The sequence below is a fragment of the Dendropsophus ebraccatus genome, chromosome 13, assembly GCF_027789765.1.
Source record: "Dendropsophus ebraccatus isolate aDenEbr1 chromosome 13, aDenEbr1.pat, whole genome shotgun sequence".
Taxonomy (NCBI): Eukaryota; Metazoa; Chordata; class Amphibia; order Anura; family Hylidae; genus Dendropsophus; species Dendropsophus ebraccatus.
In genome coordinates, this window is record NC_091466.1 from 54,262,131 (window position 1) to 54,277,902 (window position 15,772).

A 15,772-nucleotide genomic window follows, 5' to 3' on the forward strand; every position below is an offset into this window, starting at 1 on the left:
GAGCTCGAGTCCAGATGATTGTAGGAAAACTCTGCCCAAGGAAGCAGACTGGACCAGTTGTCCTGGCGAGCGGAGACGAAATGTCGAAGATAATTGCCAAGGACCTGATTGACCCTCTCCACTTGCCCATTGGTCTGAGGATGATAGGCCGAAGAGAAGTCCAGCTTCACTTGGAGTAGAGAGCAGAGAGCACGCCAGAATCTGGAGACAAATTGTGAGCCTCTGTCAGAGACTATATGAAGAGGAAGACCATGGAGGCGGAAGATATGCTGAAAGAACAGCTGGGCCAGGCGAGGGGATGATGGTAATCCAGGAAGAGCCACGAAGTGGGACATCTTGGAGAAGCGGTCCGTGACAACCCAGATGACTGTGTTACCCGCAGATGGAGGTAAGTCTGTGACAAAGTCCATGCCTATATGACACCAGGGGCGGTCTGGAACTGGCAAGGGCTGAAGTAGGCCGGCAGGTCTTTGATGAGAGGACTTGTTTCTGGCACAGATGGTGCAGGACGCCACAAAGTCTTTGACATCCTGGAGTAGGCTAGGCCACCAGTAGTGGCGGGAGATCAGTTGCCCGGTCTTTAGAACTCCCGGATGCCCGGCCACCATAGAGGAATGACCCCATTTCAAGATGCGTTTACGGAGTGCGGGGCGCACATAAGTCTTACCGGGAGGCAACTGCTGCAGAGTAGAAGTGGCAACTGGTACTAGGCGATCGGGAGGTATTATGTGTCGAGGAGATTCCTCTTGCCCCATAACATCGGATGCTCGGGATAACGCATCGGCCTTGATATTCTTCTCGGCTGGACGGAAATGAATGGTGAAGTTGAACCGAGAGAAGAAGAGGGACCACCTGGCCTGCCGGGGATTGAGGCGTTGAGCCGATTGGAGGTAGAGGAGGTTCTTGTGGTCCGTGTAGATGTTAACGGGATGTTTAGCCCCCTCTAGGAGATGACGCCACTCCTCCAGTGCCAGCTTAATAGCCAGGAGTTCCCGATCTCCTATAGTATAGTTCCTTTCGGCAGGGGAAAAAGTCTTAGAAAAGAACCCGCAGGTTCTGGTCTTGCCTGATGTGTCCCTTTGCGAGAGGACTGCTCCGGCGCCCACAGAGGAAGCATCAACTTCAAGAGAAAACGGCTTGGAGACATCCGGGCGGACTAGAGCAGGAGCGGAGGCAAAGGCAGACTTTAGGCTATTGAAGGCATGTTCGGCCTCGGGAGGCCAGCGTCTAGGATCCGCCTTCTTCTTTGTGAGAGCCACTATGGGTGCAACCAGGGTAGAGAAGTGAGGGATGAATTGCCGATAGTAGTTGGCAAATCCAAGGAATCGTTGGATAGCTCTAAGTCCATCAGGACGAGGCCACTGGAGAACAGCTGAGAGCTTGGCAGGATCCATCTGTAGGCCCCGGTCGGAGACAATGTATCCAAGAAACGGCAGGCTGCGCTGATGGAAAACGCACTTCTCCAGCTTGGCATACAAACGGTTGGCCCGTAGTCTCCGTAGAACCTGTCGTACATGGGACACGTGGGTCTGCTGGTCGTGGGAGAAGACCAGGATGTCGTCAAGATAGACAATGACGCAGACGTAGAGGAGATCGCGGAATAAATCATTCACGAATTCCTGGAAGACCGCTGGGGCGTTGCATAGGCCGAATGGCATGACCAGATATTCGTAGTGCCCATCTCTGGTGTTGAAAGCGGTCTTCCATTCGTCTCCTTCACGAATACGGATCAGGTTATACGCTCCCCTGAGATCCAACTTGGAGAAGATCCTAGCTCCACGGAGACGGTCGAATAGTTCTGGGATTAGCGGAAGAGGATAGCGGTTCTTGACAGTCACCTTATTTAAGCCCCGGTAGTCTATGCATGGGCGGAGGGAACCGTCCTTCTTCTGTACAAAGAAAAATCCAGCGCCAGCGGGAGACGTGGATTTACGGATGAAGCCCTTCTGTAAGTTCTCCCGGATGTAGGAGGACATAGCTTCCGTCTCAGGCACAGAGAGAGGGTATACTCGACCACGTGGGGGAGAAGTTCCAGGAAGAAGGTCTATAGGGCAATCATAGGACCGATGAGGTGGTAGAGAGTCTGCCTCCTTGGCCGAGAAGACATCAGTAAAGTCTTGGTATTCGTGCGGTAGACCAGACAAAGGCTGGGCATTAGCAGGTGACCTCGTAGAGCACTTGGGTTGAGGAGGTCTCAGACACCTATTAGGACAGTCCTGGCCCCAGCTGAGAACCTCCCCAGTTCTCCAGTCCAGCTTAGGGGTATGTAATTGCAGCCAAGGAAGACCCAGCAAGATGGCGGAGGAGGAATGGCGCAAGACATAGAAGGAGATCCTCTCCTGATGTAAGGCGCCCACCTGGAGGACTAGGGGTTCAGTCTGGCAGTGCACAGCTTCGGTAAGAATCTCGCCCGTGATCGAAGAGATAGACCGGGGTTGGGCTAGCTGTATCACGGGTAGCCGCCATCTTTGGACCAACGAAGCAGAAATGAAACTGCCAGCAGCGCCAGAGTCGATGAGGGCCGTAGTCTGGAGAACTTGCCCTGAGGGTGTCAGGATGGAGACTGGCATAGTCAATCTTGGAGAGGTGGCATTCACACCTAGGGAGACCTCTCCCACTGGACCTAGGTGCGAGCGTTTCCCGGACGCTGAGGACGTTGGGGACATCTCTGCCGAAAGTGATCAGCGCCACCGCAGTATAGGCAGAGATTCAGCTCTAGTCGACGGGCCCTTTCTTCAGTCGTCAAGCGAGCTCGATCCACCTGCATAGGCACTTCTGGAGACGACTGGGGCATAGGAGCAACGGGATTTTGGAATACCGGTGCCAACCGAGGATGGCGACGGGGCAGACTCAGACGCCGTTCTTGTCGGACCTCCTCCTCTCTCTCGGAAAACCTGGTGTCGACTCTGGTAGCCAGTAGAATGAGTTCGTTCAAGGAGGTAGGAAGGTCTCGGGCAGCGAGCACATCTTTCACTCGAGTGGAAAGGCCCTTCTTGAAGGTGGCTAATAGGGCGGCCTGGTTCCAGTCCAATTCAGCTGCCAGGGTGCGGAACTGGATGGCATAGTCACCAACAGAGGAGCTCCCTTGAGAGAGGTTGAGGAGAGCTGTCTCAGCTGAAGTAACACGGGCAGGTTCCTCAAAGACGGAGCGAAACTCGGCCAGGAAGGTTCGGAGATTGGCAGCAACAGGGTCATCTCGGTCCCACAGCGGCGTAGCCCAGGCCAGAGCTCTACCCTCCAATAGGCTGATGATGAAAGCCACTTTAGAGCGCTCGGTGGGAAACTGACTACTTAAAAGTTCAATATGCATGGTGCACTGAGCCAGGAATCCCCTGCACAACTTGGGATCGCCTCCATATTTAGTCGGGAGGGCCAGTCGAAGTCTCGAGGTAGCTGCTGGTGGTGGTGAGCGCTGGGCTGTAGCATGCTGCTGTAGGGCGGCAGTCAATTGCTGGATTTGCTGCGACTGTTGCTGGATTTGTTGAGCCTGTTGCGCGACCACTCTGGCGACGTCACGGAGATCAGGCACCTCGCCGGGATCCATGGTTGGAGCCTACTGTAACGCCCGGAGTAGTGGATCCACTGGACCGGCACCAGCGATGGCACAAACCTCACCAGGGAGCGGAGTCTAAGGGGCCGCTGGTTTTCACCAGAGCCCGCCGCAAGGCGGGATGGACTTGCTGCGGCAGGCGACCCCCAGGTCGCTACCCCTGGCTTGGTTGCTGGTGTCGGCAGGCGAGGCGTGGCTGGAGATGGCACAGGCAATAGTCTGCAGATGAGAGAGCACGTGACAAGCTGGACACAGGAACAGGTGGAGTGACAGGGGAACAGGAACCAGGAACAGGGACTAGGGACCAGGTAACGGACAGGACTCAGGAACAGGGACTAGGGACCAGGTAACGGACAGGACACAGGAACAACAGGGAGCTGGGCCAAACGCTATGGGAAGCATGTAGAGGCTCCAACACCTGTAGTGGGGCAGGGCTGGAATTTATAGGGAGTGATTGTGCACATGGACCAATTAGGAGAGCACTGCCCCTTTAAATCCGAGACAGCCGGCGCGCGCGCGCCCTAGGAGGCGGGGACGCGCGCGCCGGCCGACACAGCGACGGACAGGAGCGTGGAGAGGTAAGGCGCCCCCCGGGGCCGAAGTGACAGCAGCGCCGGGTCCCTGCCTACGGACACCGGCTGCTGCATGGGGCAGTGGGGAGTCGCGGCGGCGGCCCGGAGCACGGGACGCCGCCGCGGCCGTGACACACAGACCCGTAAGACACACTTAACAAGTCAAAAACATTGTTGAGACATCTAACATCTCAACTAGAAAATATACAGTTTGCCCATGGGGTGCTAAGGCACAGCGTCCACTCCGGGTCTAGGTTCAGGGAAATCGCCATCCCGCTAGGCCTTCTAGTAGTGGAGTCCAAACTGCCTCAGCATCACAGGGGAGCCCATTCTAATGCAGACAATGTCCTCCACCCATTTCCAGAACATTGAGGGGCCACTCAAAGGAAAGGGGCAGTCGAGCCGAAGCCGCAGACGGTTGTCTCCATCCTGTATTTTCTATTTAAACCTCATCTTATATTGTCTTTATGTTTGAATAGCACGTTTTCTTTTTACAATAAGTTAACAACATTGTTCAAACATTTACCTCCTATCTACATATATAATCACCTTTATCAAAGTTATTCTATATATATATATATATATATATATATATATTTATATATATATATGTGCTGTCAGTTTCCAGCCCACAGGCAGTGTATACTTACCTTGCTGCTTATGATCTGACATCTGGCTTTTCCAGTCCTCCGATCACCAGCTGTGTCTTCAGGCCCTGCCTCCTCCAGCTGGCAGAGGGGGCGGCCTGAAGGTACAGCCGTTGGCCGGGGATCCGGAGAAGCCAGATGCCAGATCACAAGAAGCGCGGTTGTAAGTATACACTGCTTGTGATATGGAAAATGACAGCATGGATATATACTGTACAAATCTGTGCTGTCAGTTTCCCTTTATTCTTAAAGCCCTGATTACACATTAAGATTTTCTTCCGATAAAGATAATTTTTTTTCTCCTTTTCTCGGTCTTTGGCTGATCAATGTCACTTTTACACAGGCCGATTATCGCCGCAGGAGAGTTTCTAGCGACTATCCAGTATGATATCAGCCCATCTAAAAGGCCATTAAAGGGGTACTCCGGGCCAAGTGTATAATCCGCGTACGGCCGGGAGGGGGTGGAAATAGAAGGCTCTGGTGACTTACCTCCCCGATTCCAGCGCTGGCTCCAGGATCGCGCCGTTCTCCCATCCCGTGGCCGCTTCCTAGTCAGAGCTGCAGCTTGAGACGTTACGTCACAAGGCAGCTCAGCCATTCAGTGCCGAGGCGGGACTCCGCTACGACCGCTAAATTTGTGAGTTGCCTTGAGAAGTGATGACTCAAGCCGCAGCTCTGACCATGAAGCGGCCGCGGGACGGGAAAACAGAGCGGCGCGATCTGGGAGCCAGCACTGGAAGCGGGGAGGTAAGTCACCGGAGCCTTCTATTTCCACCCCCTCCCCGGCCGTACGCGGAATATACACTTGGCCCCGAGTACCCCTTTGAGTTGTGTCATGACTCATGATTGGTTGTAGTTAATTTTGGTCACATAAATCCTACAAATTAAAACCAACACCCATTGAAACTAATCAAGACCAATGGGCAATGGCTTTCACTGTGCACACAGTGGGGGAGATTTATCAAACATGGTGTAAAGTGAAACTGGCTCAGTTGCCCCTAGCAACCAATCAGATTCCACCTTTCATTTTCCAACGAGTCTATGAGGAATGCAAGGTGGAATCTGATTGGTTGCTAGGGGCAACTGAGCCAGTTTCACTTTACACCATGTTTGATAAATCTCCCCCAGTGTATCAATGCAGCACATACAGGAGATATCACTTACCTGTCCTGTGCGGGGGTCCAGGCACCACCTATTTCTCACTTCACGACATGACAGTGGTCAGTGGGGTCCTTGCTATCAACCTTTAAATGAATCAGAAAAAAAACGTTAATATTTGTCCCACTTTAGGCTATGGAGCGGCTTGTAAACACTTTAATCCCTGCGGTAACCATGACAACAGGGCAGTGGTGTCCTCAGCCCCTTCAGAGTCAGTACAGGAAACATCCAAAACAGCATCATACAATGTTACAGTGATGACTACCACCCCCTGCAGGATACTAACAGGACCCCAGTGGTAAAGGGACAAGGGTAAAATGTATACATACCTCAGTCTGGCTGTCAGGCTTCATGGTATGTTGTTCCCAACTGGCTTGGCTGTGGTATGTGGTGATGAGTTAACAACTGCCCATAGCAACCAGTTAGCAACCAATCACAGTGCAGCTTATAGTGCTCTAGCAGTTAAAGCTGCACTGTGATTGGCTGCCTATAGCAGCCAAGCACAGTGCAGCTTATTGTCTTGCAGCAGTACAAGCTGGCCTGTGATTGGGTAGCATCTATCTCAATTACTTTTAGCATATATTTATTGGTCCTGTACTTAGAGAAGTTATCACTTTTTATGGCTATTCTATTGTAGACAAAGAAATCATGCAGTGTCCTAATCTACATGTATCCTCACACTGCAGTGATACCAGTGCTGTAGTGTAGGAGCAGCGCCAGGGTCGGACTGGGGTATCTGGGGCCCGCCAGCGGAAATTATCCTGGGGGCCCACCAATGAGAAACGACATGTTAGTCAGAGTTTGTGCAGGTTCTAAAGCTGGGGGCCCACCTGAGGATCCTGCGGTCTTCTGGTGGGCCAGTCCGACACTGAGCAGCACTATTATCCTGAACGGCCACTAATCGCTTAGAGTAATAAGGCCGTTACTGACTAGGACTATACATGGAATCAGTCATGTCACTGCCCTCACATACACCAAGTAACTAACCATAGGTCACCATTAGTCCTATACAGTTATATCATGGATATCATGAAAGGGCTCACTCACATCACATTTTTGCCATCCATTAAACATGTACATTTAAATGCAGGAAAAAATATATTGAAAGATATTGCTGAATATACCTATAGACATGAACTGGTAAAACATGCTTCAAAGTGCACACTTTTCAATGTGTCTTGTCTTATTTAGATCCGTGTAGGTGATTCTTGTGAAGAGCCTGGCATGTTATGCCTTCTTGTCTTCATGAACAACCTATCCACAATGTATATATCTACCGGTAATTTTACATTACATGTAATGGGGAGTGAATAAAAAAATACGGCTTAAAGTGAATGTACCATCAGGTTCATTCACTTTAAGTGTTGCACATGAATAGAACAGCATCGGCACGAGGAAGCCGGTGTCGTGGTCCTTTTTTGAACCGCAGTCCGGTTCCTGCGCACAGCGCCGGTCTATTACCGAGCACCAGCCTGGGCTGAAGCACTGGAGGCGGGCCGCCCCCCCCCCCCAGTGGAGGAAACCCCTGCCCCTCTACGACAAGGCTCCATTCATTCTAATGGGGCTTTGTCATACTGGGGGTGGGCTGGCCCGCCTTCGGTGCCTCAGCCGCTCAGTAATAGACCAGCGATGTGCGCAGGAACTGGGCTGCAGATCAAGAAAAGGACCACGGCAACGGCTTTCGGCTTTGCCATGCCGGCACCATTCTATTCATGTGTAGCACTTGAAACAAATGTATCTGATGGTACATTCGCTTAAATATTTCCATATGATTAATGTATAGAAACATATCTACATACACGCTATGTCCCCACAAAGTTAAAAAAAAAAGACCAAATACGGACGGAATTTTGAGTGAAAATAAAACATTGTGTGAACAGGTGAAAAAAAAATTCTTCTGTATTTTGCAAAAGCAGCTGGTAAATAATGAGCATGTTCATGCTCATTTTATATGGTGTGTCTCCATGATTACGATTTTTTCCCCCTTTTCAGGTTCTGGATAATCTTATGGACACAGATAAGATGATATATGAATACGAAAGACTCACTTCAGATCTTTTGACGTGGATTGAACAAACCATTATTGCGCTCACAAACTGGAAGTTTGCTAATTCCTTACTGGGTGTTCAGCAACAGCTGCAGTCATTCAGTGCATATAGGACCATAGAAAAACCGCCAAAGTAAGTTTACTTCTAGGTGAGGTTACTAAATGTGTAAGCAAGAAATCCTGATGGCGAACGACCAAATACTGGGCGTTATTGCACCAGATAGAACTAGGTGTTCATAGGTCTGGTTTATACTAATGGGAAACTCACACTTTCCTTTATAGATTTAAAGAAAAAGGGGAACTCGAGGTCTTGCTGTTCACCATACAGTCCAGGATGAGGGAGAACAAACAGAAAGTGTTTGTGCCGCGAGATGGCCAGCTGGTATCGGACATCAATAGGGTAAGACTTTATGTCTCTAATATGTTTCCCATATTTTCTGCCCATCACTGCTCCTCCTCTCTGGCTGAGAGGGCAGTTCTTCTATGGACAACACATTATGGGAACCAGGAAACAGCTTTGATGGGCAGGAAGCAGGAGCATCAGAGTACCAGCTGAGGGGGATTGGGGTAGGTATCACTCCTTTTTTATATGTTATACAAACCCCAGTCATACATAACTTTTTTTTTTCTAGACAACCCCTTTAAAGCAAATCTGTCACCCCAGCACTGCTGGATATATATCAATAAAAGTTTAGAAAATAGCTATGTTGCCTGTGTACATGTTTTTTATTTTAACAATAAAATACCTTTATTCAGGCCATGAATAATTTCAAAGAGGCGGGGCCTTGGGAATGGTAAGCCCCGCCTCCTTGATACTATTCACGTATAAAGGCATTTTTCTGAAAACAAAACCACAGACATAGGCAACATAGGTATTTTCTGAATGCTTTTATTGCTATCCACTAATGTTGCCAGCTTGGTAGGTGTTCAGGGGGTGACAGATTCACTTTTATGGCTCCATTAACAGTTGAAGCCATGACAGTAGTGTGGTACAGATCCGTACACTAAAGATGATAGAATTAATGTACTGATCTCTTTAGTTCAACATTTGGATATGGTGAAATTTCAAGGTGTACTCCGGAGGGAAAAAAATTCAAATCAGCTGTCAGAAAGTTATATAAATTAGTAATTTATGTCTATTTAAAAATATCAAGTCGTCCAGTACTTATCAGCTGCTGTATGTCCTGCATAACTTTCTGATATCAGTAAAAAAAAATAAATAAATAAATTTCCCTCTGCAGTACCCTTTTAACTCTGTGTTAGGTCATTTTTACCAATGTTGTTCTGTCCCAATACTAATTTCCCATGATGCTTTGTTGTGGAGTACCACATTCTAACTTCTTATAGCCACCAAGCAATCTTCCCTTGATGCCTTGTGGTGCAGCACCACATTAAGATTTTCCTAGAAGAAACTTTCTAGTGGTTTTCAATGTAAAATTTATAGTACAGGATCTCAAATTCTAAGTATGAACTGTAAGATGACCCATCAGGGAAAGATCTCAGCTGTCATGGTTTTAAACCCTGAAATACAGGCATGGGGTCGACTTGAGAAGGCCGAACATGAACGCGAGACAGCACTAAGGAATGAGCTGATTCGACAGGAGAAACTGGAACAGCTGGCCAAACGTTTGGATCGCAAAGCGGCAATGAGAGAGGCGTGGGTGGCTGAGAATCAGCATCTAATTTCTCAGGTAATGGGATTTATTTGAGAACAGACTATTTATATAGTTATATAGCTATAGATATTGACATCATGTTTCACTACTTTTAGAGGATGAAACTGGCCATACTTTTTAAGGTTATTCTTATTTATTTAAAATTTTTCACAAATATCATTAACAGAATATACAAATGCTTAGCATTGAAACATGTTTACAACAAGTTCAAGGCTTATAAGAAAGTATTAATTTACATATGAGAAAGAACAAAAACACAAGCCAATTAGAAATCCAGGTTCCAGTTACGGTCTCAGAAATGTCATGTCTTCCAATGTGGTCATGCCGCTCATGGGCATACTTTTTTTTTACATAGATGTTATCAAAACACTTGCTTACCCAACGGCTGTCTCCTCTAACCCTCTGGCATGTATGTGTTCTCATAAAAGAGAAGAGGATAAACGATCAGGCAACATGTGCGATGTCGGCTGATCCTTGACTTTCAACATGTTAAAAAATTTTAACGATGGTCTGCTGGCCGTCACCCTGTCTGATAGGAGCGGCAGCAGCAGACTGCCACTTTCTCCGATGGGCTCTCTGGACAATCTAAAGATCATCTGAGAGCCCCTCCTGCACCTCCCTGCACTGCCTCATCCCCCCCTGCGCCCCCTGTACTTATGCGCTCACTGTTAGCATGTGCAAGAGCGCTGATCTAACAGTTGCTTACTCCTGGCGCTTAATCCTGAATGGACATGCTTAATCCTGCTGATCGGGGTTTAAGCCACTGCCAGATATCTCTTTTGGTGGCTATTCTCCACTTAGAGCAAAAAGAATGGACATGATGACATTCATCTACCTAATTCTTCTCTGTTATCAGAGAAGAGTTGGGAGCCATCGTAAACATTAGAAGGTTGGGTTCATGGGTTTAAACTATAAAAATCTAATCCATGTGACTAGACCTTATTGTAGAGTCGAGTTGTACTGGTGTTAACCAGCATCATAACTATGGGACCCCCTATATACTAATATTAAAAACTGAACAATATCCTTTGAAGGTGAAATCGGAAAGTTTCTCAGCATTCTATTTTCCGTTTCTTGGCGTTATTGCACCATACACTTTGTCATTAAAATCGTTTTTACCCTAGGATAATTTTGGTTGTGATTTGCCTTCGGTGGAAGCATCTAAGAAAAAGCATGAAGCTATTGAGACGGACATCTTTGCTTACGAAGGGCGTATTCAGGCAATAGTCAATGTGGCCAAGGAGCTGGAGAATGAAAATTATCATGACATAAAAAGAATCAATGCCAGAAAAGACAACATAGTACGCCTCTGGCAATATCTCCTTGAGCGACTACATGATCGGCGACAAAGACTCAACATGAATCTTGAGCTTCAAATTCTTTTCCAAGACATGCTACATACTGTTACTTGGATGGATGAAATGAAGGTAAAGTGTAACTTTTCTTATACTAACAGACTCAATATCCAGTTTAACACCTTGTCATTTGTAAAGCATAATGCACACTGTTTTATTAGTCAATTATATATAATAATATGCCCAAATCTTCTTGCTTTACTCTTAAGGAGGCTTTAGGTAACTAAAATAGTTCCTAACTTTTTAACAAACTTTGTGTAAATCATTAGAACAAGCAATGTAAGAAACTTTTTAATATATCTTACTAGAGAAAAAGGATTTTCCCCACTTATCAATCTCATTTCATGCTCCTTCCTCCTGTCTGTCTTAAAGAAGAAAAGTTTAATGAATTATCAGGTTTTATGCTGCCAGTTGATTTTATGGGCTTGGAAATAAAGGACACATCATAATGAAGGCGCTAATTCTGAACATTGTTGATTAGAAGTCTATGTATGGCTGAAGGCTCTAGTAAGCATTATATATGCTGAATTCACAACTTAGACTGCTCAGTACTGCTATGTAATGTCCTCCATGCTGCTGCTGCTGCTTATAAGGATGTGCTCTGGCAGTATAGGAGAGCAAGATTCCCTCTTCTTTTTGTGTACAGTCTATGGGAGACATCATAGGGGCTTGGGTACATAAACTACAGTAGCTCAGGGGCAACTAAAGACTATGAATGAGATAAAGCCTGCAGAGGGGAAAACTGAGGACAAATGCCATATTCAAGTTATATAGTGGGCAGATATAGTGTGATGTACATATACAAACAACTTTTAACGTTCTTTTAGACTTTTAACTTTTAAACGTTCTTTTAGACTTTGATAGACATACTTTCTCATCAATATAAATTTGTTCTATTGACCAAAACATTTATTTTACATGCATCAAAATGTTTCTTTGCAAATGTAATTTGATATTATGGTAATATTTTTAATGAAAATATTCATTTTCTAGAATGGGCTTTTATCACCGGACTTTGGTAAACACCTGAATGAAGTGGAATATTTGCTTCAAAAACACCTATTAACTGAAGCCGACATAGCAGCTCAGGAGGAAAAAGTCATGTCTTATAAAACAGCTATGCAGAAGTTTGTCACGGAAGACGGTAGGAGACAAGTTCTTAATTTAAGAATTATTACAATGCACTAAGGACACACAGAGTATTATTCACATGGATTCTGAAACAGATCCTGTGGTAAAGTCTTTGTGAATACCCCTCGGACTCTGCTGCCTGTTTTCTGTGGGAATGGTAGTTCACACTAGTCGTGGTAGTTCACACTGCAGATGCCTTGGAGAAAGAAAAGAATTGACATAGATTTGCTTTTCTAATGCACAGACGACCAAAGGATATGCCAAACATTTATTCCAACGGACTATTAAAGAGGTTATCCAGCGCTACAAAAACATGGCCACTTTTCACCCTCTCTTGTCTCTAGTTCAGGTGGGGTTTGCAATTAAGCTCCATTTACTTCAATGGAACTGAGTTTGAAACCCCACCCAATCTGGAGAAAAGAGAGGGGAAAAGTGGCCATGTTTTTGTAGCACTGGATAACCCTTCTAAATTGACACCCGTCTAGAGCTGCATTCACATATCTGTACATGTTAAGGGGCTGTGATGATCTGTCCTGCAAAAAAAACTGACAGGTCCTTGTATGGATGAATGGGTTGGTGTATTGTGGACAGCACTACGCAGGGGTAAATGTAGCTTTTTTTTTTTTTACCTAACTTTACCCACTATGCATCTCTTTGAACTCTGAACCACAATTTAGAGGACTTAAAAGGGTTATCCAGTCCTACAAAAACATGGCTGATTTTTCCCCTCTCGTCTCCAGATTGGGTGGGGTTTCAAACTCAGTTCCATTGAAGTAAACGGAGCTTAACTTCGAACCACACCTGAACTGGAGACAATAGAGGGGAAAAAGTGGCCATGTTTTTGTAGCGCTGGATAACCCCTTTTAAAGGAGTATTCCAGCCAAAAGTGCTAGGGCAGGAAGAAAAATAGAATAGAAAACTATTCTTACCTAGAGCCTTCCCCCTCACTGCTCTCCCACAGCTCCCATTCTTTGCCATCCAATCCCCAGATCTTTTTTCTTCTGCTTCCAAGATGAGCGTTTAGAACAGGAGCTTCTCACTCACTCACTCTCACTCACTCTCACTCTCACTCACTGACTGGCTAGGATTGGAATATACTGCAGCCAGTGATAGATTGATAGAGTCCTTCATCTATTGTTCTACTTGGAACCAGAAAAAAGAAAGATCAGGAGCTGGATGGAGAAGAACACGAGCTGTGGTGGGGATAGCAGGGGGAACCAGCTAGGTAGGTACTTTTTTTTTATCTGTGTTTTTGCCTATTCCATGAATTTTGTCAGTCAGCACTGTGCATCACAGCGAGACCAAGTTACTGTGAGTATAGAGACAGTCAATGATTCCTTCCTACAGCACTACCACAGCACTAATATTGTGCCATTGTACTTTATAGGATACAAGCCATGTGACCCACAGCTGATCAAAGACAGAGTAAACCATCTAGAATTGTGTTACCAAGATCTGGTTGGACTGGCAGCACATCGGAAAGCTCAACTACTGCAGTGTAGGCACATGTGGAAGTTCTTCGGCGACATGGATGAGATAGAAAGATGGATAAAGGAGAAAGAACAAATATATACTTCTATGGACTTTGGAAAAGATCTCACCACCATTTCCATTCTACAGAGAAAACATAAAGCTTTTGAAGATGAACTGAGAGGACTTGAATCTAATTTACAACAAACCATCAAAGACGGAGAGTTTTTGATTGCCAATAAGCATCCAGATACACCAAAGATTCAAGAGCGTATCGACAGTGTTAAAGACGAGTGGGCACAGCTGAAGGATTTAGCAGCTTTCCGCCTCAAAGTGTTACGAGACACTGAAAACTTTTTCCAGTTCCAGGTTGATGCCGATGATCTGGCTGCAAGGATGCAGGATACATATCGTATCATGCAAACAGATGACATTGGTCATGATGAATATTCCACCAATGTTCTCGTAAAGAAACATAAAGATCTTCTAGATGACATCATGTTGAACAGGAAGGCTTTGGAAGGTCTTAACCAACAAGTTGAAACCTTCCCTGAGGAATACAAAGAATCCCCTGAGATAGACAGCCGACTGCAAAAACTGAGGGCTCTCTACGCTGACCTGGCATCTCTCGCTGACCTGCGTTCTCAAAAACTTCAAGACACTCTTGCATATTACACAATTCTGGGAGAAATAGATTCATGTGAATTGTGGATGAATGAGAAGGAGAAGTGGCTGGGGAAGATGGTTATTCCCGAATCCCTGGAGGACATGGGGGTTGTTCAGCATAGGTGATGCTTTAGCTGTACTTAAATCTATACTAGAGATAAAAACATGATGTCTAGTAGATATATTATATGTTTTAAAGGGGTTATCCAGCGCTACAAAAACATGGCCACTTTCGCACCACTCTTGACTCCAGTTTGGGTAGGGCTTTGAAACTCAGTTCCATTGAAGTAAATGGAGCTTAATTGCAAACCACACCTGAACTGGAGACAACAGTAGGGGGAAAAGTGGCCATTTGTAGTGCTGGATAACCCCTTTAAAGGGTTTCTTCTCTTTAAACACTCCTACTTACAATGGCCCTATCATATGGAGTGATTGTGGGGCAAACAAGCCTTTATTGCTCTGTGTAATATGGCCAGCGGTCAACTGATGAACAAGGAAATACTTATTTATTGGCTGATCAGGTCAGAGAGCTTGGAAAGTTGGGGTCTAAGACAATGTAAATTAAAAGGGTTGTACAGGATTAGAGAAACTTGACTGTTTTTACCCACAAATAGTACCATACCTGACCACAAGTTGTGTGTTGCAGCATTCTTACATTAAAATGAATGCAGCTGAGTTGCAGTACCGCACACAACCTGCATAGAGGTGCGGCACTGTCTTTGAAATACAACAGTTATGTGATTGTAATCCAGTATAACTTTTAACTTCACTACAATCACTTAGGTTAACTTTAATATAAATGTCTTAATGGATGATGATATATAACTTACAGAGTGCTCCTACAGCCCCAGCCTAACCCCCCACCCCCCCACCTGGCCGCAGTAGGCAGAATTTGCAATTCTGAACTTCAGACAGCACCTGGAGTTGATTCTTTAAACCAGGGGTGGGATATTTTTTTTCTTCCCAAGGGCAATTCTGCCATTTATAAAATCATTCAAGGGCCGTGCAAAAATATCTATCAGCTAGTGACCATGTTTAAGTGATTTCCTGTATTTCTTTTTACGTATACAAGTTTTTACTTACTCAAAAACATGGTGTGCTAAGCTTTTGAGTCAAAACTCATATGTGTGGAAATATAGTCCTGGCTGACTACATTTGTACCATAGAAGTAAATTGTGTCCTTACCCTTCTGTTATTCTTTTGGACAGCCTCACGTGGATTACGGCACTGCCAGACACAGGAGGGCATGTCCGCAGGCCATATCAGAGGATCTCAGGGGCCGGACATTCCCCACCCCTGCTTTAAAGGGAACCAATCAGCACGATAGTGCCGATATGGTTCCCAGCAGTACAGTATACAGCTACTGTGCAGCTCGTGGAGAATACCAGCCGCACCTGCAGCAGCGTTACATCGGGGAAAAATAAGTTTTATTATGCCACGTGAGGCAGGGAGGATGCAGAAATTAGTCATCTGGGTGGGGTGCCGCAGTGCAGGGATGAT

General features: G+C 46.0%; 1 protein-coding gene across 3 annotated transcripts in view; it reads left to right on the forward strand.

Moving 5' to 3' along the window:
* The window catches only part of SPTB (spectrin beta, erythrocytic), an 80,495-nt gene that overhangs the window by 33,133 nt on the left and 31,590 nt on the right, over positions 1-15,772 (forward strand). Inside the window, exons 1-7 of one of the 3 annotated variants that reach the window (XM_069950863.1) lie at positions 5,909-5,989; positions 7,920-8,107; positions 8,257-8,374; positions 9,507-9,665; positions 10,775-11,077; positions 11,999-12,149; positions 13,524-14,394. In XM_069950863.1, coding sequence (XP_069806964.1) covers positions 5,981-5,989; positions 7,920-8,107; positions 8,257-8,374; positions 9,507-9,665; positions 10,775-11,077; positions 11,999-12,149; positions 13,524-14,394 — 1,799 coding nt within the window. In that variant the 5' untranslated portion in view covers positions 5,909-5,980. Of the gene's footprint in view, positions 1-5,908; positions 5,990-7,022; positions 7,207-7,919; positions 8,108-8,256; positions 8,375-9,506; positions 9,666-10,774; positions 11,078-11,998; positions 12,150-13,523; positions 14,395-15,772 lie in introns of those variants that run through there. The other 2 variants (XM_069950864.1, XM_069950862.1) reach the window with 2 other exon arrangements.